This window comes from Schistocerca cancellata, chromosome 1 (genome assembly GCF_023864275.1).
Source record: "Schistocerca cancellata isolate TAMUIC-IGC-003103 chromosome 1, iqSchCanc2.1, whole genome shotgun sequence".
NCBI classification, from domain to species: domain Eukaryota; kingdom Metazoa; phylum Arthropoda; class Insecta; order Orthoptera; family Acrididae; genus Schistocerca; species Schistocerca cancellata.
Window position 1 is genome coordinate 777,244,501 of NC_064626.1, and position 25,400 is coordinate 777,269,900.

A 25,400-nucleotide genomic window follows, 5' to 3' on the forward strand; every position below is an offset into this window, starting at 1 on the left:
AGAATTGAAGCCATTTCTTTACGCATACAGTATTTTACTGTAATTTAGGAGTACACTCATAGTCTTAAATTATGGCTAATCCAGGTTCAAAGCCGGAACAGGTGTTAATAATAGAACCGGAACATGAACTGAAATTCCAAGGTAAGCGGAAAGTGCTGTAAACATTGCTAATGAAGTAAGAGAAATAGTATTCCTTAAATCAGATAGTTGTTGTTTTTCGTTATTGGTTTACCAGTTACTGCGCCCTTTTGACGAGCGATTGTTACAAAGTTTGCTGAAGGCGTGGAATTTGTGCGCTTTGAAAGGCAAACTATGTCAATTTACATGCGGTGGGGAGGAGAGTGAAGTGACATTTTTAGTTTCTTTCTGTTGTAAAAGCTATTCAATTATAATGTTCTTGTGTGTTGGAAGATAACAATGCATTATATTGATATTTAATGGTTTCGTTTTCTTCTGATAACAAGGACCCTTCACGTCGCCGGTTACTTCTTATATGAAGCTAACAAATCCTACCACTAAAAAGGTGTGTTTCAAAATCAAAACGACAGCTCCAAAGAAATACTGTGTGCGGCCAAATTCTGGTGTTCTGGACGCAAAGGCATCAATTGATGTAGCAGGTGAATAAAGGATTTTTATTTATATGCAGTAAAACGTGTGCCAATCATAGTCACGTAAGTAATGATAAAATAATTAGCGTACATTTTTTCCTGCTGATGGAAGTTGAAAATTGCTTGTCTTAAGTTTGGTTATGTTTTTTTTTATGCAGTAGGGTATTGAAAATATCTAACATTTGTTATCTCCCTATAATCTGTTCGCTGCATCCGTGTCTTATCGCTCAGAAACCCCATCGCTCTAAACCATCGGAACTCGATCACTTTTATTCACGAACAGTTACTTGTATTCCTAAATTTTTTGGTGTAGTAAAATTCACAGTTAGGTTACTGGATGGTAGACTAGGTTAGCACGTCGCTCTAAAGATTTACGCTGACATTTGAACTAAGTTAAATTATAGAACAATATTTTGAGTGCTTTTGAAACAAGTTAGGTGACTTCATATAGTTCACTCTTAGTCTTTTATTCAAGAGATTATCACGACTATGTGGTCACTGTGTAACACACATTTACCAGTACAAGAAGATGAGAGACTAAAATACTTCCTGATCCTACACTGCTTGAAAGATACTACTTCCACAAAATGTCATGTCACATTCACTTAAATTGATTTCTGGTGTAAGTCAGATCTTGAAGGGATTTACCATAGTAAGTTATTTGTCCAGGGATCATTGTCATAATGTCCGAAAGATATGGTGGTAGTCATTGATTATATGAGTTTAAATGCTGACAAAAAGTGCTGTGAACCAATATTTTTTTGCAAGAGATCCAGGTAGCATCCCTATGAGTTATTCTTGTAGCTGCATAAAAGCACGATTCAGTTAGTATTTGCCCTTGATATTATTTTGTAAAACAAGAAGAGTTAGTGTGCTTTGGACTCCTGAAGTCTTGGTTGTGGTGACACAGGTCTGTAGCAAAGCCCAAGGTGTAGCTTTGGTTGAAATATGATGATTTGGTTGACAGTTGGTTTAACCAAAGAATGTAAATGTCAAATAAATTTTGTGGTAACAGACTGCCCCGTAACACAGTCTAACACTTACAGTAAAGTCAACACATTGCCACAAAAATGAAAATTACAAGGTAAATTCGGAATATATAGGTAATGGAGAAGGCTTAGACAAGGGTTTTGATGCATACAGGGTGTCTCCAAATGCATAGTACAAACTAAATGTGTTACAGCAACCAAACTAATTAAGATACTCACACCATGTTGCCTTATGTGTGAGACTATCTTGCAAAGTTTTTATGCCATTAATCAGTTTCATCATTTTAAACTTTTGTGGCATGCCCAACACCCAGTCCTTATTAAACACTGCTGCAACATATCTGCATCAACTATGGCATTGGTAGCAACAATTCGGTCATTGGTGTAGTTAACAGACATTTAGCAGAGTCTATCTTTGACATAACCCATAGAAAGAAATCCATCGGTATAATGTCATGTGATGTAGGATGCCAGGAAATTGGATCACCCCTGCCAATCCAGCTATATGGAAAGAACATAAACTCTTCCTGTGTGCATAACATTCCTGTACCAATGGTGTATTGACATCTGTGATGGTGGGTACCGTTCATGAATTCCTTTGAACCTGTGTGTCCAATTTGGTCTGAATAAACCATTCCACATAGTGAACCATCCTTCTAACTGTTGTCACTATGCTTCTCTCAGGACAATTTGGAACCCACACAGACAAAACTTACGAGAGTTTGTCTTTCAAATAAACCAAACATGGTGTGAATATCATTATTTTGGTTGCCATAACATATTGAAGTTGTAGCATACTTTTTGAGACAGCCTGCATTATGTAATTATAAACTATGAATAATGTGAGGGGGTTCCACTACTACAGCTGAGAGTGAAAATAAAAGTAAAAAAAATATTTTGGCAACAAGTAAGTGGGCTTCATGGTAAAAGTTAAATTACGTTCCCATCCCCGTTTCTTATAGTTGTTGCCAGTACATGAATGTAATATATTCCAAAAATACGGTTTTGACATTTCAGTATTTTGTGAGGCAGTGTTATCATTTTATGTGGAAGATTTATGTGGGCTACTTAATAATTGTATTTGCAGTGAAGACTGGGACTGATGACCCTAGACCTTGGAATTTGTTGCAGATGTCTTTTATGACTCTATTATTTTGAATTCGAATTCATTGGCATTGCTGACTTCCAAGCAGACCTTCCAATCTTAACCTAGACCACTTACAATGCTAAACAATCTTGTCATTTACATCTAGATTTTGGGATGGTGGTGCTCTAACACTGAGTCCTTTGTAATGGTAATTCTGTAGCTTGCTTCTTGTGAGTTGTTTTTCTTTTTCCACTGTCACACTTGAGTCCTTGTTTATTTTACTTTACATTACTAGATAGAGCATTAGGTTGATATGTTTACTCTGACATCAGAGTTGTAATTTAATTTTGTATCAGCAGGGTTGGTGGTGTTATTGGTGGACTAAAGACTTGTTATTGGCATTGTCTAAGTAGATTTTTTGTAGTTTTAGGTTATTTTGAGAGAAGAAAAGTGAGTGTATGCCCTCATGCTTGGGAAATTTTCAGTGCTTGACTCAATGCTTTGTGACTGAGATCAACTTCTTGCCCAGTAGGTTGAGTAACAGATTTGGTCTTCTATTCACATGAAAATGCAAACTAGTTTAAAAGTCTAGTACACCATAAAACTGACAATGCAAAAATCAGTTCATGTAAGTCAAATCGTTTTACTAGAACTGAAATAGTTAGTCCAAGTAAAACTAACACAATGATATATTTGTTAGTGTCACTAGCTTACTGCATGGAGTCCTGTGTTTGAAACCAAGTAACCACCTCACGTTCACTGTGATAAAAGTCTGGAATGGGGTCCACCAGCCCTAAGAGACCACATACATTGTGGCAGCAGTGAAAAGTTAGCACTAAGCTAAGAACTACAGTGAATTTATTCTTTTTTATTGTTGTGCAAATATGTTTAAGCAGGAAATAGAACAACTTAAAAGGTCAAGTAGGCCTGAAAATCCTTTATAATAAGACTAAAATAATATATAAATCTATGTACTAGCACAAATTAACAAAGATCTTTCAAAACCATTTGAAGTTTCTGTATTTAGGACACTGGAAATAATATTGAATGGACAGAAGAAATAAGCAGAAAAGTGCTATTGGTAAACTATATAGGGTTTCAGAACTATGTTTCTCATTCCTGGAAAGGAAAGTTTATAATTGGAATGCATTCCCCTATCACTTTTAACTATTGGTTGGGACACATGACATTTTAATGTGGAAACGATTCAGAAATTGTGAGTGATGTTAAGTGAGCAATAGAAAAATTTGTTCAGTTATAAATATATATAAAATTTCTTTCTGTTGAATGCAGCGCACGCGCAACACACACACACACACACACACACACACACACACACACACACACACACTTGGCCTTCTATGGACATTTGATCCAGATGAACCCATGCAGGATCTTCATGAAAACAGATAGAGGGGAAGCTTCAAAGAACAAATGGAGCACCACTGTGAAGTTCAACCCAAAGCAACTTGAAATCCCACCGCCGAGAAGAGGGAGGGAAAGGAGATGATGGGAAAAGAGAGATAGAAATAGATTTATTAATTTATTTGGTTCCTTAAGTGTAGTATTTAAATAAAATACAAAATTTACAGATTTGTTTAAATTTTAAATACAACCAATTCCACGATTCGTTCCATGATACAGACATTCTGTAACACTGTGGCAAATGGTTTGCTGTTGAATCATATAGGAGAACTGTATACCGCAGCTCAGTAGGCTAGTCCAACTGCTGAAGTACATGAAGTTTCAGGAGTGAAGCACCAGGTTATTCCGCATAGCTTGTGTAGGATGTGGCACGTAGACAAATGTTTCCCTATGCTTCATGTAGGACAATGTCCAGTCCAATGTAATCCATGGGTATTTTGGGTGCTGATTGTGGTGAAGTGGTCAGTCACCAAAATGGATCTGGAGCTGCTCTGTTGCACAAATAAAAGCAAGTTTTCTGTGTCTTGGTAGGGTTTGGCATCAGTCTCCATCTTTGTAAGTGTGTTACCATTATCACCAGATCAGATGTCCTCCATTTCTTCAGATTTGCAATGTCACGGTCAGCACCCAGTATCAACGTATTCAAATTTCTAGTTTCTGGCATATCAGGTTAATGGCAGCGGGGTGAGGGCAGATCCCTGAGGTAGTTGAATATTTAGCATCTTTGAAGAGCTTATTTATCACCCAATATGATCCAAAATGACCTGCTGGCAAGCATATTATAATAAGTTGGTCTGTTTGACACACAGCATTACTTGAGTGAGTTTGTATAGAAGACCATCTCTACTGGCTGTGTTGTAGGCTCCTAGGAGGTCTATAAATGCTTTGATATTTTTAAATTGTCTTGAACTCCTGCTTCTGTGTAGGTTGTGAGTTACATTATCTGGTCTGTACAACTTATTTTTTGCTTGTTCAATCAGAATTTTCTCAAGTATTGTAGCCAAAATTCTCTTGTGAACGACTGTTTCAAGAAGCTGGCATATTGAGCTAACAAGTGCTGTTGGACTAGTTTTTTGGCACTTTGCTTGTTTTTCCTGGCTTGAGGATAGTGATGATGTTGGTCTTTTTCATTCTGTTTGAGATTCTCCCCTTCATCATGATGTCAGTAAAGAACTCCATACACCATTTTTTGTTACCTTTACCACAGTAAAAGAGGGATTCAGGATAAATTCCATCAGTCCCTGGCACCTTCCGCTTTAACATCTTTGAGCCCCATTGTTATTTCCTTGACAATTAGTAGCTGGGAAAATAAGGCCTAAAGACTTCACTTAATTTATTTAAAAGTGACCAGCCTTCTTTGTTACATCATTTTAAGTCCAGATTCATGACAGTTTCTGTCCGTTTCTTGCATTGAACCATGTCCAGTGTGGGTAGCAGGTTATCAGCTATCTCTCATCCCTCCACGAAGGAACTTCTTGTACATTTCTTTACGCTCAGCATTCCATGTTATTACTGCTTGCAGAATCTGCACTTGGGATGAGAAGAGAAAAGGGACAGAGAGAGGAGGGGTAGAGGGGAAAAGCAGAGGTTAATCTCCTGCACAGACACGAGGAGCAGGAAGGGGTGGACAAAGAGCGGGGGAGTAGATGTGTGTGATACACAGGGTGTCCCGGGAGGAATTGTTAGTATTCAGCAGTATGAGAGGAACAATAATTCAAAGCAAAGATGTCTCGTAAACATGGGCTTTAAAACCTGTACGTCAAGAGATATGAGCACGCGCCCAGTAGAGGAGACGTTTCAAAGTAGCAAAGAGGAGCAATTTGTTACAGCTCCTAAGGTATGCACTTCAGAGCATACTCACGTGTACACAAGCACGTGCGTGTGCGCAGTGGTCTACACAACAGATAAAAAAATAAATGAAGATCACACCCCACAACATCAAAACAAACTAAATGAGATTCATATGCTTCCTTACAGTATGAAAACATGTGTATACCCTGTGTCAGTGAAGTGCAGTTTTCTAAAAAACTGAAAATGAGTGGGTGGAAGAACAGTAAGAATGCAGTAGGAAGCAAAAAATAATGAGCAATCATTGTAATTTAATACTTTTTAATTGTAGTAATGTGAAAGAGCAGAACTATCTACAAACCTGCCATACAGATCTGTAAGAAAAATCTGATTGTTACAATGACCACTGAATATGCTTTGAAATTAAATGAAATGCATTTAGTGTAAGTAAGACCTTTGTTACAGTCATAAATTGTATTTCTGTGACTGAATAAAAGGTGGTATAAAAAAGACACCCTGTATCTTAGGGTAATGTGTTGTGCTCTTTCTCATGGAGATTTTAACTCATTTGCTACACTGGCTTCATGTCACACGTGATCATATTCTTTGGCAGTGTTGGTGCAGCACTGGACTGAAAACTGTAGCAAATATGTAAATCCTGCTAATTGGTTTTCCCATGACAGGTGAGTTTTAAAGTCTCTGCCAGTTTCCCTTGTGGTAATTTTGTTTCAGGTAGGGCCTTACCTTCAAATTTGATGGATGTTTCAGAACTACATCACTGGTAGAGGTGACACATTACTGTGAACAATATAACAAAGTGATATGTGGTAAATTAGGTTTGATTGGAGTTAAATTCAGTTGCAGAATCTTTGTAGAACACGAAGTTTGTGTAGAAGCCTGGCAACATACTAATTCCTCCAACATGTTGTTGTTGTTGTTGTTGTTGTTGTTGTTGTGGTCCTCAGTCCTGAGACTGGTTTGATGCAGCCCTCCATACTACCCTATCCTGTGCAAGCCTCTTCATCTCCCAGTACCCACTGCAACCTACATCCTTCTGAATCTGCTTAGTGTATTCATCTCTTGGTCTCCCTCTACGATTTTTACCCTCCACGCTGCCCTCTAATACTAAATTGGTGATCCCTTGATGCCTCAGAACATGTCCTACCAACCGATCCCTTCTTCTGGTCAAGTTGTGCCACAAACTTCTCTTCTCCCCAATCCTTTTCAATGCTTCCTCATTAGTTATGTGATCTACCCATCTAATCTTCAGCATTCTTCTGTAGCACCACATTTCGAAAGCTTCTATTATCTTCTTGTCCAAACTATTTATCGTCCATGTTTCACTTCCATACATGGCTACACTTCATACAAATACTTTCAGAAATTACTTCCTGACACTTAAATCTATACTCGATGTTAACAAATTTCTCTTCTTCAGAAACGCTTTCCTTGCCATTGCCAGTCAACATTTTATATCCTCTCTACTTCGACCATCATCAGTTATTTTGCTCCCCAAATAGCAAAACTCCTTTACTACTTTAAGTGTCTCATTTCCTAATCTTAATTCCCTCAGCATCACCCGACTTAATTAGACTACATTCCATTATCCTCGTTTTGCTTTTGTTGATATTCATCTTATATCCTCCTTTCAAGACACTGTCCATTCCATTCAACTGCTCTTCCAAGTCCTTTGCTGTCTCCGACAGAATTACAATGTCATCGGCGAACCTTAAGGTTTTTATTTCTTCTCCATGGATTTTAATACCTACTCCGAATTTTTCTTTTGTTTCCTTTACTGCTTGCTCAATATACAGATTGAATAACATTGGGGAGAGGCTACAACCCTGTCTTACTCCCTTCCCAACCACTGCTTCCCTTTCATGTCCCTCGACTCTTATAACTGCCATCTGGTTTCTGTACAAATTGTAAATAGCCTTTCGCTCCCTGTATTTTACCCCTGCCAACTTTAGAATTTGAAAGAGAGTATTCCAGTCAACATTGTCAAAAGCTTTCTCTAAGTCTATAAATGCTAGAAACGTAGGTTTGCCTTTCCTTAATCTTTCTTCTAAGATAAGTCGTAAGGTCAGTATTGCCTCACATGTTCCAGTGTTTCTACGGAATCCAAACTGATCTTCCCTGAGGTCGGCTTCTACTAGTTTTTCCATTCCTCTGTAAAGAATTCGTGTTAGTATTTTGCAGCTGTGGCTTATTAAACTGATTGTTCGGTAATTTTCACATCTGTCAACACCTCCTTTCTTTGGGATTGGAATTATTATATTCTTCTTGAAGTCTGAAGGTATTTCGCCTGTTTCATACATCTTGCTCACCAGATGGTAGAGTTTTGACAGGACTGGCTCTCCCAAGGCCGTCAGTAGTTCCAATGGAATGTTGCCTACTCCAGGGGCCTTGTTCCGACTCAGGTCTTTCAGTGCTCTGTCAAACTCTTCATGCAGTATCATATCTCCCATTTCATCTTCATCTACATCCTCTTCCATTTCCAAAATATTGTCCTCAAGTACATCGCCCTTGTATAGACCCTCTGTATACTCCTTCCACCTTTCTGCTTTCCCTTCTTTGCTTAGAACTGGGTTTCCATCTGAGCTCTTGATGTTCATACAAGTGTTTCTCTCATCTCCAAAGGTCTCTTTAATTTTCCTGTAGGCAGTATCTATCTTACCCCTAGTGAGATAAGCCTCTACATCCTTACATTTGTTCTCTAGCCATCCCTGCTTAGCCATTTTGCACTTCCTGTCGATCTCATTTTTGAGACGTTTGTATTCCTTTTTGCCTGTTTCGTTTACTGCATTTTTATATTTTCTCCTTTCATCAATTAAATTCAATATTTCTTCTGTTACCCAAGGATTTCTATTAGCCCTCGTCTTTTTACCTACTTGATCTTCTGCTGCCTTCACTATTTCATCCCTCAAAGCTACTCATTCTTCTTCTACTGTATTTCTTTCCCCCATTCCTTTCAATTGTTCCCTTATGCTCTCCCTGAAACTCTGTACAACCTCTGGTTTAGTCAGTTTATCCAGGTCCCATCTCCTTAAATTTCCACCTTTTTGCAGTTTCTTCAGTTTTAATCTACAGGTCATAACCAATAGATTGTGGTCAGAGTCCACATCTGCCCCTGGAAATGTCTTACAATTTAAAACCTGGTTCCTCCAACATATATCTTGTGAAATGACCATGACAGGGAAATCTGAGAAATTGGAGCTCATGTAGAGATTTGCTGAAACTTCCCTCGCACCATTTGTGAATGGAATGAGTAATGGGGAGCAAAAGATTGTAGTACAAGAAGTACCCTTTAGCACACGCCCTAAGATGGCTTGTGGAGTATAGATAAAGATGTAGACAGGATTTTGTCCAGGCTGGCATATTGAGTTTAAAGGTATATCAGCCTGTATTGCACCTTTGAAATGATTGCTGCCAATTGAATGGTTGTCCCATTCTGAAGTTTCCCATTGTGAAGTCAAATGCTTCAACTTTTGTATTAAGAGGAAAAGCTATAAAATTATGAGACAGAATTGCAGGGGAAATATCAGTACTGTTGATATGCACGTATAAAATACCAGACACTATCCTAGCTTTCAGTATTACTTGTTTCTTCCTTGGGAACTGGAGAGGTATAAACTGGGAAAGTTTGAGAAGGAAGGGCCTGTCACTCGGGCCGCATGATGAAAAGGATGCACCTATGCTTTACATCATCCTTACAACAGCTGAATCGCCCCTGTCCTGGTTTTTAATCTTCTCCAACTTACCCCTTTCTCTTTCTGAGTAATAAACTGATACCCTAGTGTCAAAAGCTAGGCCAGTGCCATGTCTCTAGATAGTACCAATATTTTGCATCCTGAAGGTTGTGTTTCAGAATTTAAATGTAATGTTCTGTGTCTTATCTCTAATCACAATTGTAATTTTCATTGTAACAGGAGATTATAATTGGTTGCATAGAAAGGAAAAGTCTTTTCAGACATTAATTAAATTTGTGTGGGCATAAGGGCTGGCCAATACTGGTGCAATTGTCAGTATTTAACAGACACAAAAATAAGTAATAGAACTGATACCACATTCTGTAAATGATCTGAAAATTGGAAATATTTGGTGTACATTGAAAACAGGAAAGGATAGATCATGTAAAACGCGTGTTAAGGACATCCCCTCTCCTCCTCTTATGGCAAGAGTTGTGTGTGCATGTTAAAGCAGGACCAAGTCGAATAACTTTTGTGCTTTACCAGAAAAATGTTTGTGCCCCTGTTCCCATTCTGCCCTTACAGTTTTTAACCTTTGACTAATTTTCTTGGGTTCCTGCAACTCCTTATGTAATTCCCTACTTTCAGGTGTGATAGTGCTCTGCTTTGTTCTCTTTCTTTGTTCTTAACACTTTGCATACCCTTGCTGCTTCAATGCTTCTTTGTATAAAATGGCAGGAGATATATTTGCCTTATTTGCTTATTCTACTTCTCTATATATTTACACTCATCAGTGTCTCACTAGTAATTCCTTGTATTTCTAATGTCACCCACTGTTTTATGCACAGCATGTAAAAGCAACTTTACTGCAACCCTTTGACATAACTTAGAAGATGGGTTAAGTAAAGACAAATGTATGTCATAGCATTGTTACATTTAGAGAAAGCTTTTCTGACAATGTTAACCGGAATACAATCATTGAAATTCGGAAAGTAGCAAGCGTATAATACAGGAAGTGAGGGTTTTTGCATGGAAACAAGGCTGCATTTAGCCAGCAGACATGAAAGTGAAGCAGTAGTTGACAAGGCTGTGAACTTCACCTGATGTTATTCAATATGTACATTGTTAAAGTTGTGAAAGAAACCATGGAGAAATTTGGAAAGTAATTAAAATTCAGGGAGAAGAAATAAAAGCATTAAGGTTTGCTTATGACATTGTAATTCAATCATATGGCAAAGGACTTAAGAGTAGTTGATTGGAATGGATAACATCTTGAAAGAAGGGTACAATATAATAAAAGAAAAACAATGGTAATGGAATGTAGTCAAATTAAGTCAGATGGTCCTGCCAGAATTAATGTAGGAAATCTGACACCAGAAATAGTAGATGAGTTTAGTTATTTGGGCAGCAAAATAAATTATGATGGCCGAAGTGAGAAAAGCTTTTTGGAAAAGAGAAATTTAACATAGATTAAAATTTCAAAGTTAATCCTTCCTGAAAAAGCCTTTGACCAAAGGCTCAAATCTGTAACAGCCTTTTTGTCGTGCCTGTCTGCAACTCGTCATCTTTATGGTGAATAGAAATGTATCCTTTTCGTAATATTGTTCACACTCATTAAAGCAACTCTGAAGTGAAATTGAACTAGCCATATCTTTTCAAATCAGAAAGGATATTGTGCAAAATAACAAAAGGTGTCCCAACGTCTACAAAGCATTTCAGTTAGAAATTAGATGCAACCATCTCTAAGTTTCAGGTAACTAGACATGTTCGTTTATCAAGAAATTAGATACCAAAACAGGAATCTGTGAACTATGGTAGCAGAGACACCAATACTTGTTCCCATCTCTCTCTCTCTCTCTCTCTCTCTCTCTCTCTCTCTCTTCCCCCCCCCCCCCCTCCCCTCACTTGCTTTTTCTTGCATCCTTTCTCCCATCTTAAAAAAGAAAGAAAGCTTTCTATCTCCCTTCCCACAGTATCTGTAGTGTAGTGTAGTGGTGAAGTGCCAGGAGCATTTGGCAGTCACGATTCTTAGGAAAAGCTTCGCTTTGTGAAAAATGGTGTGGTATGTGCATGTTAAAAGAAGAATTTTCATTGTTTCCAGTGACTCTACAGCCTTTTGAATTTGATCCGAATGAGAAGAATAAACACAAGTTCATGGTACAGACACTGATTGCTCCAGAGGAAGAATTCAATTTGGATTCAGTGGTATGTACAGAAATAACTTGTAAATTTTAAAACATTGATACTACTCTGTAATAGAGCAGAGGTCATATGGATGATAAAGTTGGTATGCAATTTTTTTTTTCTCCCCACAGAGGAAATGGTAATCTGTCATACTAACAATCCAAAGAACAAATGTAATTTTAAGATATTATCATGCAGCCATAAAAGGCTGCGACATAAGGCTGACTTTGGTTTTGTTGTACAATAAAATCTCTTTAAGCAGCATTTTCAATAGTCTGTGGGTTAAGTGCATATTGAGTGGCAACACATCTTAAATGGTTGGAAATTTTTGAGTCCACAGTGGCTACTTGTGTAAGGTGTAACGTTAATATACGTGCATATATAGGGATTTAAAATGCACTGAAACTCCTATTTTACATTTTCATGTGGTCCAGACTTAGAAAAATGCAAAATTGAAGAAAATGAAGAATCAAGTAAAATGTTAAAGCCCCCAATAATGCTCTCCAATACATTGTGTAAAATCTGTATAAGTGAGAAAATGAAATGTACAGTACCACATTTATTTAATAATTTCTGTTATTGAATTTCATCAGTTCTTAAACAATCACAGATGTGTAACAGCAAGTAAAAATGTCAAAAAATTGAAATTCGTGTCTGGGTACAAGGTAATAGAGCTGTTTTCGGACGTGCTAAGATCACAAATTAAATGTCAAACAAGGTTTTTGATAAAGCTTTCCTTTGTGCTCACCCAGGAAAAAACAAAAATTGACGACCATGGTTAATTAAACTGTAAACTGTGAATTACAGTGAAAAGCTGGAGTTTGTTTTTTCCTTTTGTAACTAACAGCAGTGCAGCAAACTCTGGTGACGTGAGTGCAATGACCTCTAGTGATCCATCCTGGAACATTGCTCAAGTGTGTGAGACTCCTACCAGATAGGACTAACAGAAGAGATAGGGATATACTACAACCCTCTACTCACACAGAGATTGTTAGGTTAAGATTAGAATAATTACTGCACGCACAGAGACTTTCAAACAATCCTTCGTTGCACACTCCATACCTGAATGGAACAGGAAGAAACTCTAATAGCCTCACAGTGGTGTGCAGGTTGTAGATGAGGATGTAGATGTAGAGTGGTTGAAGTTGAGCATTCTGCAGTATTACCACTGTGTGCACCACTAACTCCTCGCTTGCTGTAGTATAAACACAGCTAGTTCCATCAAGGCACATATACACACACACAAGTTTTCCTTCACTTGTTGTACTTATTTATACCAATTAATATGAAATAAAGTTAAGCCTACTGTGATTTCAGTGTTTCTCTGCCCCATTAGTCTGTTAAATTTATAACAATCTGTCTGCCATCACAGTGCATTTAACACCATTGAGGACTGCAACAATGACAAACAAGCGATCACACAACTGTTCACTGAACATGGCCTGTTAATTGTGGTGCCGCCCATAGTAAATTGAGTAGCCTACGTTGGCTGCCATCAGTAGAGGCACAATACGTTCCAGATTCTGTCGACAGGCTCCTGGCAGAACTACTGTAAGTAAACTTAATGCATGGTAGTGAGGGCTGTATGTGAGGTATAACTGTATAAATTAAACGTAAGTGGATGCTGCGGTCACTTCATTTTCTATATACCAATCACAACAGCTGTACTTTGGAGCAAGCTACCAAATAAGCTTGCTTTTTATCACACTATATACCAGAAGGCACTCCATTAGTGTTGCATCACTATGCTATGCAGCTATTGGCTGCAGGTGGGAAACAAAAATCAGAGAGGTTTTACTCAGACGGTTGTCACTGTATTTCACAGTTTCTAGTTTATTTCACCATGTAGGCTATTTTTTGCTATTTTTGAGATGAAAATAAAATGAAAGAACCTTCAAAACTGTGTGTTTTAAGGTATCTGTGGCAGTAGTGTGCTGAGAAATGGCTCACTTACCTTGCACATCATTAGCAAAAGTGATTGTGTAGTCTTCTCAATTACATACTGTACAATATTACTAGTGGCAAAACTCACTTTTTTCTTAATAGGTCTGTTATGTGATATGGATTTCAGATTTGGTCATGTCATCTGACATTTTAAGTTATGGTAAGATTGATACTTAGGAGGAGAAGCTTTTCAACCCTCGTATATTTCAGCAGAGGTTCATATAATAAGTATAAAAGTATCACAGAAATGTTTACCAAGCTCTAGTGGCAGATGCTACAAGAGGGAGAGTGTGCATCATGATGTGTTTTGTTGTCCGGTCGGGGTGTGTACCTTCATAGAAGAGTCAAACCTTACACTACTTCCATCTACAAGTAGTCATGGAAAGACCTGGAAGGCAAGGTTATTGAAATCAGACCTCTCATGGAGGCTTACCAACAGTCATTCTTCCCATACATTATTTGCGAGAGGAGGGAAAAAGAGGTATACAAAGTATCCTTCTCCACATATCATAGGGTGGCTTGCTGAATATAGGTGTAGTTGCAGAGGGACAGCATGTTTCACACAGGAGAAAAGTGCAGTAAATGGAAATGCTTTACATGAGCTCTAATAGAAGCTTTTGTGGGACGAGTCAGAAGTGTAATACCAGGAATAGCATTGTAGATGGAAGTGCCTTAATGGGATTTTGCCGTATTATTAAAATGTTAGTACAGAGAAGCATGCTGAAACACAACAGGATAAATAATTTGATCTACATCACTACTTGGGTCATTTAAGCCAGTGAACTTAAGACTTGAGGAAATACAGAATTCCTTGATGTGGAAATGTCATTGGTTGCTGACTGCTGATTGTTAATAAGCAATCATTTGCATGTGTAAATGTGGCAGTAGGCATTCATAGCCCTTGCCCTTGACACTGACAGTTGTGTGATTTGATTCACAAGACTATTACAATTAGATGTCTTATGCTAAGAGCCCCTTTTGCAAGAACCAGCAATTGGGGCTACTGCAAGTTGGTTGAAATATTGCACTTCTTATTTTTTATGTTGTTGACTATGGTTGAGGAAGCCCACATGAATTTAACTAGAGATACTGCCAGTCACAAATTTTGTGAAATTTTACTTATGTACAAGACTTACCAGGAAAGCACAGTATATATCGGGCAATAATTCTCATTGTCAAGTTATATTTTATTTTTACGCCAGGAAAATTTTGAGTACCCTGTTACGTAGAAACTCTGTACCCAACTATATATTATTTAGCAAGTGTCTCATTTGAATCACTAAATGTGATAAAAATAAATGTGAACCACACAATAGGTGTTATTTTCTGAGATGTCGTGTGCAAGCTAAATTACTCAAATAAAAATGTTGACAACAGTATATGTTTTGATAAGAAAACAGAAACCCACATTGTGCTGTTCTGGACTTTCCTAACTGTTTTGTAATAGGTGGAATGAAAACGTGAGAAAGTGTGCTTCATAAAATTTTGAGAAAATATTTTAGTACCATCTGCTTTAGTCATAACTGTTTAATAGAATCAGTTACACATATAGCAAGGTATAGAAAACAGTTTTTTAGTCGTTAAAATGAATAGGTACAACAAAAAATTTTGCTTCATTTTGCAGTTGCTTAAGAGTAGAAATTTAAAATGGTTTTGTTGGAAGTTTAATTCACTATTTACAGGAGAAATATAATGAACTAGATCATTTTGCTTCTGTGCTTTAGTTAATTTTTTCTTGAATTTTTGAAATTCTAAGTGATTCAGAGGTCCCCACTTGACTTACCCAGATTTTGTTCCTTTTTGTGCAAGTTTATTAAACACCCAAAGAAAGACACACAATTTCTAGACTACATAGTATAATACTTAGTGTGTGGGAGCTTCCTGAGGAAAAGATGAGAAGATGATGGACCAACAATTCAAAAAGATTGGCCATGTTTGAAGTGGTGTAATTTAGTGAATAATTGTGGTAAAGTGGCGAATCTTGGCGAGATTGTCGACCAATTTCCATTATAAACATTCTGTAACTGTTGATCACTATTTTTGTTCAAGGAGGTACTCAGTTTTCACTAAATTTTGTCATGACAGGCATTCTCCCAAATTTGTGTGGCTCATTAACATGGTTTAGGTAACTCTCCTTGGTAACCTGATAGTCTAGTAGCTTGTTTATAAAACCTGCTGGTTTTATCATTTTTTGGTTGCAGTATTTTTGTGATAGATTGCGGGGAAATTACTGGAAAAAAAATTTACTGTAAAATAAGTAACTTTTAAACCCATGTACATAAGTGACATAAGATACTTTTTTCTCATTGTGATACAAAAAATTTGCAGTTGCTTTTTTCCTGTGAAAGGCTCAAAGTTTTTAGTGCAAATCAGTATTTCAGATGATGATGAAGTCCCATACTCGTTGACAGAGCTTAGGGGAACGATGCAGGAGACCTGCACTGCTGTGTTTCAGAGAATCATAAAAAAATAACACAATGAAATAAAATAAAATCCTGTGTTGGTCCACATTGGTTTTTGCCATTAATAGTTAGTAAAAAACTGGAATCCACATCACAGAGGGGCCACAGCTGATAACCAGACAGGGCCAGCCACAAGTGAGAGACCTGTTTCGGCCTCCCAAGGCTGCTTGTGGGCCGCTATATAGAGCGTCCTATTTCTCTGTTTTGGCTTCTAAGTATGCTTATACTTCAAAGGAGAGGTTCTCAGCTGTGGAATCAACTTTTTGAAACCATCTATATGTTATTGTAGGTCAAGGTCCCAGGCATCATGCCTTGGAATTATTTACTATGGTGGACCCTCGTTTGTGAATAATTGGCGAAAAAAGTTTTGGAATTTCGCACGATGGTCTACAGGTTTAAAAAGAAACCTCTCATGGATAGTTTGCTTAGCTTGATGGTTATAGTACAAGGCAGACATGGAAGAGGAAGTGGTTCTAATCTCATCAGGTGCTGCGAATTTTTTATTTTTAAATCTTTATTGAAATGATTTTAATTATTTTTGTTTAATTACTTTGCTTAACTGTAACTTTTTAATTTATATTCCTTAGTCACATAATTTTAATCAATATATTAACTTTTTAAATTGTTCTAATTTTTCTTCCTATAATTCTTTTTCCGCTGAATCTTTTTGTACATTTGTAAATTTAATTAGATAATTATTTTTATTTAACTATCATAATATTTAAACATTTGATAATACCAGTCTATCAGTTTAAAAAAGTGAAAAATGAAATAATCTATTTATGTGTGCATGGTGTAAAAAATGTAATCTTCTTCTGAAGATGTAAATTTTTTTGGATGGCAATCGTCACACAAACATTTAATTACAAAACCTAAATTCTTATTGAACTATGGTTAAAGTAATGCAGATGAAGATTTAAATGAAAGAAATGATTGCAAGTAAACTGAAATTAAAGTAAAATAAGGAATAAAAATAATGAATGTGATAGTGTGGTCAAAAATTAGAATGATGAATTGGACAAAATTAAATCAATGTTAATACATTGAAATTGTTAATCACATGCACAAAGATTCAAAGTAGAACAGATTTGTAGGAATAAAAATTGAGAGAAAATTGAAAAAGTTAATATGGTGGTACAATGATGTGATGGAGGAATAAAAATAAAAGAAATTAAATTTAAACCAATTAATTGAATAAAAATAATTATCGAAGTAATTTCAATAAAGATTTAAAAATAGAAAATTTTGAAGTGCCTGATGAGATTCAAACCCACAACCTCTTGCATATGAGACTTATATTATAGCCATTACGCTATGCAAGCAGTCCATGCAACAATTTTTTTAAAAAGAAAAAGCGTTAGACCATGTGAATTAATTTTTTTAAATTTTTTTTTTTACTCGCAAACAGGGTAAATTGTCACAGGGTGTAATACATGGGACCTTAACCTACATCGCATTACAGATGATTTCAAAAACTTGTACATATGGTTTCAAAAAGTTGATCCCACCACTGGGAACCTTTCCTTGTTAGTAGAGGTACCCAATTCTCATGTCTGGGTTCCTTTATAGTTATCACGCTCAAATAATGTCATTCATGGGAAGTGATGAGACAAAAATCACTTGTGCAGTATTGTTAAAGTTTTTGTCAATTTTTGTAATGGCTGTCTGGGAAAATGAACTACTGAAACATTGATACTGTAAAATGCACACCAGATTTTTGGTATTGTACTCAGTGGAGACCTTGTATGTATCTTTTTGAACTGGCCACTGAAACAGTCCCAGTTTACCAGCATGCATGAAGTTTCAATGTATTGTATTCTTTAAACAAGGTTTGCAAACATACCCAATGCACTAGCTATTGTCATACATGAATGCAACTTGCTGGCCATGTCATTGTGCCAAGACCACAGGTTCTGTGGGTTCGGTTGGTTCCATATTTCGGCAATAAATTGCAAGTGCCACAACACCATTTTCATTTGAATGTAGTTCAGACACATTTTAAGAAATGTTGATTTTCTATATTCCAGCAACTTTTTTCATAATAAGCTCGGAGCGATTCAATTTTGGCCTTCTCAACAATAATGAAATAATCTCTTAAAATATTGATCAGACCTTGTTGTAAATACTGAGTGGAACTTTTTTAAACAGTTCATTGAAAATGATAGCACAAGATTTCTGAAATTCTTGAATTCATTTTCCTGAGGATCATCTCTGAAGTAAGATTTTCTGTGGAATTGTTTCTTTTTGTGTCAGTAAGTCCACACTGCACAAAATTGACAATGGGACGCACAGTAGTTTACTCTTTTTCACTTTGAAGATCTTGAATGGGGTTCTGAACAAATAATACAAAATAGATTAGTTTAGTCACATAACTCGGCATAAGGGGGTTAGGATGTCAAATGGGTCGACTTGGAGCAGGAGAGGCACCACAGGACATTTCAATTTCCACTGTCTATACTTCTACAAGAAAATTCATAAAACTTTGTCAGCATGAGTAGGAAGGATTCAGGATTCACACTCGTACCAGTGGAAGTTCAAAAACGTAACAAAATAAAATTTCTTATGTGTGAAGTTTCATCAATTTTTCACTTACTATTGGCTGCATTTGTTGCTGTGGGTACACTTTTCTTATAAGTAAGAGAGATATTTCGATGCATTTTGCACAGCATACAAACTGTACTTACAGGTATATGCAACTCTAGAATTTATTTAATTTATGAAAAAATGAAGGAGGTGTTAATTTTAAACTTCATGCTAAAAACAACTCAAATTTTATTGTTAATTATCTCAATTTTTTGACCACAGTTTCTAATAGATTTGGAAAATTGTATAGTTTTACATTAAGAAGAGAGTGTGTTTGATAAGCATACAGTGTGTGAAAGTAATATTCTGATATTTATTTTGAATGTCACATGTACCTAAGTACAGATATCATGTTGTGTGGAAAATGGCCGTTGAAGTTTCTGCCTGTATTTGGCATTCTTTTAGAACTGTCCAGCACCATAAGCAGGTTCTTTTTCACTTTCTAAGTCAATTTTCTTCCTTTTCACATTCTTATGATGCACTCTTGATTTTTTATCATCTCCAAAAATGATTTACCTACTTTCACTACACGCTCACTATCACATACAAAGCTTTGGTGCAGTTCACTCCGGGCTTAATTCCGAAGTCCTACTTTATACACCATCATTAAAACATGAAACTTCACCAAAAACACAAATAGCAAGTGCATATCTTCTCACAAAAATTATACTCGGTAATCTTTCCCAGATGCATTGGTTAAAACTTTCATTTGGGTTTTGGGATGAAGACATTTCTTCAGTAAGTTTTCATTTGCAAGGTCCCTGAATACAGGTTTGATGGCTTCCATTACAGCAGTTGGTAGAGAATTCCTGATGATGTTCTTCACCACCAGCAATTGACCTTTGGTACCCACACCATGATTCACTTCCTTGCTTGCTTCATATTTTTCAAATCCCCTGTGTTGCTTCTTACTGCGAAGCAATAACATATCTGTAGCTTGTCTCCCATTTATTCCCTTCCCAGCAGATAATTTTTTTCCTGACAAATATTGTCTCAGCCTTCTCGGTCAATGCACGTTGATAGCAGCAGAGGAAGTATAGATATAAATAGTCCTTTGTTTCACGTATGACGATCTCAGGCTAAAACATAAATCATTCAAATTCTACAGAGCAAAATACACTTACGTATGACAGAAGAATGCTGTGCAAAGGGGTGTGGTGCTGCATCTTCGTACACTTAAGGCCAAGTAATGTGCCTTATACTCTCTCAAATATATATGTTTTATACATCAAACTATTCAGGAAGATGGGTGCTACACAAAATAGGCATATTTTTGAAAAATGATTTTTTCTAAATTTTTTACATCCTATCCCCTTAAAGTTTTTATTTTGTGTTTCTATGGACACTGCATTTGATCTTTTGAAACTGTGGTCAATAGCTAGGTCAGATATTTTTGACACCCATCTCTCAAATTCCACTGCAGTGTCAAAAATACTAAGTATGGCATATAACTTCTGGCTAATTCCATGCCCGCTGGTGTAGCCTCCCTACCTGAGCATCTACAACTTTGTTGAAATTTGTTTATGTATTGAGACACTTACCAAATAGATTTATACAAATTTTTAGCTCCTCATATGCAGTACTAGTTGTCGATGGTCCAAATGTGCTAAACATTCCAAATTTTGTCATTTTTGACAAAAGCTTACATATTTGTTAATACAGTAAACAATCATCAGGATTGAAGGTTGAATAATATGGGAATCTGTTAAAAGCAGTTTTGTGAGGAGACAGATGTGTAAAAAAAAATACTGAAGGTGGAAGTTGCTGGCAGATGCAACAGATGTTGGCTGCTGACTGAATTGATCATAGAAAGTCTGTCAGAAACCATGTACCTAGTGCAGTTAGCAAAATTAAGATGATGCCGTTCAGTACAGCCAGTGGGCACAAAATAGACATTACTCATAGTTTTTGTAACCCAAAAAGTTCCTTCTTTGGAGTACAAAGTAGGAAACGTCATTGTCTTGTCTTGCGTCCTCACCTTCCCACTCTCTAAAACACCACAAACCACTCATTTCTGTTCTTAGGAAGGAACTTAAGTTCTCAAGCTTATGGGTGCAGTCTTTTTGTTTGTGTGTGTATAAAAACTGTACTAATAGTTGTGCATCCAGGAGGTAGAGTGGTCACTTCATCTTTGGCTCGTTTCCAAAGTTTATTGTTGGAACAGGTAAAATATAGAGGAATATCACTACAAAGTTTATTGAAGCAGGTTTAAAAGGTTTCAGTGGTGTAGAAAGTGTTACTGCTATTTTTGCTTAATATGTATCACTGAAGCCACGAGTTTCAGTGGCAATAGGAAATGCTCTCATAACCTTGCCAGATTGAAATAAATACTATCATACTCACAACAAAAGTCTTTGAGTAGGCATTACATGTAGTATCAGTTTTGAAGTGTTGTATATATTGAGGTGACAGGTCGTGGATACCTCCTAATATGGTGAAGTTCGTTTTGTCTGGCATAGTGCAGCAACTCAATGTGGCATGTTCTCAATGAATCATTGAAGTCCCCAGCCAAAGTATTGAGCCATGCTGCCTCTATAGGCATCCTTAATTCTGAAAGTGTTCTGGGTACAGGATTTTGCATGCAAACTGATCTCTTAATTACATCCCATAAATGGTTGACGGCGTTAGTGTCGGATGATCTGCATGGCCAAATTATTTGCTCGAATTGTCCAGAATGTTCTTCAAATCAGTCACAAACAGTTGTGGTCTGGTGACGAGGCACATTGTCTACCATAAAAATTCTGTCATTGTGTGAGAATATGAAGCCCATGAATTGCTGCAAATGGTCTCTTAATATCCAGAGATAACCGTTTCCAGTCAATGTGTGGTTCAGTTGGACCAGTGGACTTGTTCCATTCCATGCATACACAGCTCACACCATTATGGAGCCACCATCAGCTTGCACACACATTGAGAACTTGGGTCCATGGCTTCATGGAGTCTGTTTCGCACTCCAAGCCCATAAGAACGGAAATTGGGAGTCTTCTGACAACACTATGGTTTTCCAGTCATCTGTGGTCCAACTGATATGGTCACGAGCCCACGAGAGGCATTGCGGATGCTGTCAGCAAGGGCACTTGGGTCAGTTGCCTGCTGCCATAGCCCATTAACACCAAATTCTCCCACATTGTCTTAATATGTTTGTTGTACGCCTCACATTGATTTCTGTGGTTATTTCACACAGTGATGCTTGTCTGTTAGCACTGACAAATTAAGTGATGCTTGTCTGTTAGCACTGACAAATTAAGTGATGCTTGTCTGTTAGCACTGACAAATTAGTCAAACAATGCTGCTCTTGATCACTAAGTGAAGGCTGTTGGCCGCCACTTTGTCCATAGTGCTCAAAATTTGTTGTTCTCGGCACACTCTTGACATTGTGGATCCCATGTGTGTAACTCCATTCTACATTCAAAGTCTGTTGTCTCCCATTGTGTGGCCATAACCATGTTGGAGAACTTTTTGCGTGACTCACCTGAGTGCAAATGACAGCTCCATCAATGCACTCCCCTTGCATACCTCATGTACGCGACACTACTGCCATCTGTATATCACTATCCCATGTCTTGTCACCTCAGTGTATGTAAATGACTGGTAAAACACTTGTTTCAAAGTCGTTTGAACTGTTAACAAACTATCAAAGAATATACCCAGTGAGGAGCAGCACGTCTAGCCCTGCCCAATTAGAAAAAAAATCCTTCATAAACTGACCTTGCATCCTGCTCTTCCAGAGAGATTTATCAATTCAGTTTGTAGAAGTGTACCCAGAGGCATTTGTTGTGAAATCTCAAAAATTTCACAATTCACTCTAAAACTAACGAGTTGTGCCTCCCAGCTCAATTTTTGGGGTTATCTATAGGATATTTTAAAATTCATTATTCCACTGGAATCTGACTGACTTTCAACAAATAATTTGAGTAATGGATAGTGCTAAAGTAATTATGTTTTGAAATCTATTCTTATACTTTTGCAGTGGAAAGATGCCAACCCAGATTCACTTATGGATTCGAAGCTGAAGTGTGTGTTTGAGATACCTGTAGATCCAGCAACAGCTTCAAGAGAGAATAACGTCGATGCGTCACCAGCCATCCATGAAGAGAAATCAAAGAGGATTGGTGACGGAGCAAAATCTTCTCCTAAGGTAAAAAATAAAAAAGTGTGTGCACGCATTCAATTGTCACAATAGACATTGTATAATCTTGCCTTTTTTTTTAGCCTAATGCTGCTGTAGATGGAGAACTTATGAAAGCGGCAGCTGAAGTGAAACGTTTGAGGGAGGAAGAAAGTAACTTAAGACAAGAAAACCTCCAACTGAAGGTAATGTGGTTGTTGTATTAACATATTAGGGAAGGTTAACATTAATAAATATTTCATGCTTCATGTTTTTTTCCTCTTTCTTTCAGGAGGAAATCTTGAGACTTCGTCGTGCAATTTCTAATGTTGATCTTTCACCACAGATGGCCTCCTCTACTACTGCAATGGCACCTGCACCACTTCCTTTTATGTATTTAGCAGCTGCTATTGCCATGGGACTTATGGGAATAATTCTGGGGAAGTTTTTGCTTTGAAGGACTGAACAAAATGGCAGCACCTACCAACTGCAGTACTGTGAGTCAGCCTGTTGTTTGCAGCTTCCTTACCCTCTTTCTCTCCAGTTCAGAATCAGAAATTGTCTTTTGTGTGTGCCACATTCGATTGTAAAAACTTATTTAAAGCCATTTTCTCATGTCAGTTTCTTTGTGTCCCAACTTATGTGATTATTGGAGAGAGGAAGAAGGGTTTAAGGAAAATTTGTTTTTATTCTATGGTGCCACATTTTGGTGGTGTGCAATTTCCTGCGCTAACTTGAGTAGGCGACTCACATTGAATGGCTTACCAATGATTGTACATAACATGTTGTATATGGATAATTTAGATTGAAATCAATTGAGTTGTAGCACTGTTCAAAGCCAAATTAGAAGAAATAAATGAAGAAAGCTGCACCTTTTGATTTTAGGTATCTTGTTAAAACAGTTTGGCTGTGTGAGTTGTGGTAGACTCATTTAGCTGGATAATTACCTGAAGCTATTTGACAACTTGGAATGCTATAGTTGGTAACTGTTACATTTATGTTGCTGAAGAAATTGCATCACCCAGCGAATTATCAGCATTTTTTTTTTATGATGGATTTTTGGTAAAGTCCCCATATATATTGACGGTTTCTCAGAAACTTTAAAACTTCTTGATTTTATTAACTTTTGTATTGTGCATGAATTAATTTGCGTCCTTGTAATTTTGCTGGAAAGAGTTACGTTGGTGATTGATTGATTGGTCTTCTATACATATATGTAGCTTTTAATGGTCTTATCATACTTAAATACGCTGAATATCCACTAGCCGAAACGAGTCATATAGGTGCATACAGGTGCATTTACGGCATTGTTATTATTAATATGACAAAGTTTTTCAGGAATTTTATGAATTCCACTTTTCGGTCTACCTGAGTAAAGGGTGTGAGGGGAAGGGGTGTGCGTGTGTATATATACCTGATCTTTTGAGTCCTGATTGAACTGACGTTAACTCATTGTGGTAGTTCCTTTGACTTTTATGAGTAGTAAAATGCTGAGACACTTCTTTATGCATTGCCTTAATTCATAAGGAAATAGTTGTTCCGTCAAGAGATTCAGCATGTACTGTTGGAAAAACAGTTCTCTATAAAATCACTATCAAAATGGCTCTTAGGAGGTTGTTGCAAATTATTTTTAATTGTGCTTAAAGTGGTCAGATCTGTGGTTTCTTTAAATGTATACCACAGTTTCTCCAGTGAAGACCATGGTGCTGTTATGATGAACGGACTGTTATCACAGCCTTTGCTCTCTACGCCTGAACTTCACTTCCTGTTTTATTTGTACAGATTGATTGTATGCTTGTTTGTTTTTAATAATTTAATGACAGGAATAACTTATAGTTGTAGACCGAATTGTATTAATTAAATAAATATTAAATTAGGATAACCTATCATTATTTTCCTGCAATGATCCTAAGATAGATCCAGCAAAGGTAGTGGGTTCATTATGTAACCTGAAGTGGCAAAAAAAAAAGTTTAAAGGCAGTCTGTCACAGTAAAATGAGTTCTATGCACAGAAATTGTATTCATTGCTCTTTTGTGCCTTAAATTTGTGAATATGAGCAAGATCGGTAAAGACAGCATCATGTGTTGATATGTTAATTCTGTTCCAATTCCCAGAAATGTCTAAAGAAATTTTGCTGCATTGTTTTGTGTAAGAACAATCAGCATTTTACTTGTTGCTATTCCTGTGTAAAACATTAAATCCAACAACACAAATCCCAAGATTTTGGCCACATTGTTCAGCTATACACATTTCGTCCATAAAATAAAATTTGCTCATGTTCAATATTTTTTATATTTATAAAAATTCTGTACATTTAATTTCTTGGCTTTTCCCATAATAAATTAGACTTATTACAAAGAAAATGTTGCTGAACTACAAGTGATTGCATCGTATATAAATGTGTTGTTGACTGGTTTGTACTGACCCGTGATAAATTTAATGGTCTCATGTGCTATGCACCCACCTGAAAAAAATGTAAAAATTACTCACAAAAATAAGCAGACACAAATATCACAAGACACAAATATCACA

The 25,400-nt window shown here is 36.8% G+C and overlaps 2 protein-coding genes across 2 annotated transcripts in view; one reads left to right on the forward strand and one right to left on the reverse strand.

Moving 5' to 3' along the window:
- LOC126187366 (vesicle-associated membrane protein-associated protein B) lies at positions 1-24,749 on the forward strand. The gene is made up of 6 exons (XM_049928413.1): positions 1-141; positions 465-617; positions 11,688-11,791; positions 22,730-22,897; positions 22,972-23,073; positions 23,160-24,749. The coding sequence occupies exons 1-6, from the start codon at positions 72-74 to the stop codon at positions 23,322-23,324; spliced, it is 762 nt and encodes a 253-aa protein (XP_049784370.1). The 5' UTR covers positions 1-71; the 3' UTR covers positions 23,325-24,749.
- LOC126187344 (NEDD8-activating enzyme E1 regulatory subunit) overlaps positions 23,329-25,400 on the reverse strand; it is a 47,686-nt gene continuing 45,614 nt past the window's right edge. The window contains exon 10 of the mRNA XM_049928369.1: positions 23,329-25,332. Within this exon, the coding sequence (XP_049784326.1) occupies positions 25,220-25,332 (113 nt within the window). The 3' untranslated portion in view covers positions 23,329-25,219. The remainder of the gene's footprint in view (positions 25,333-25,400) is intronic.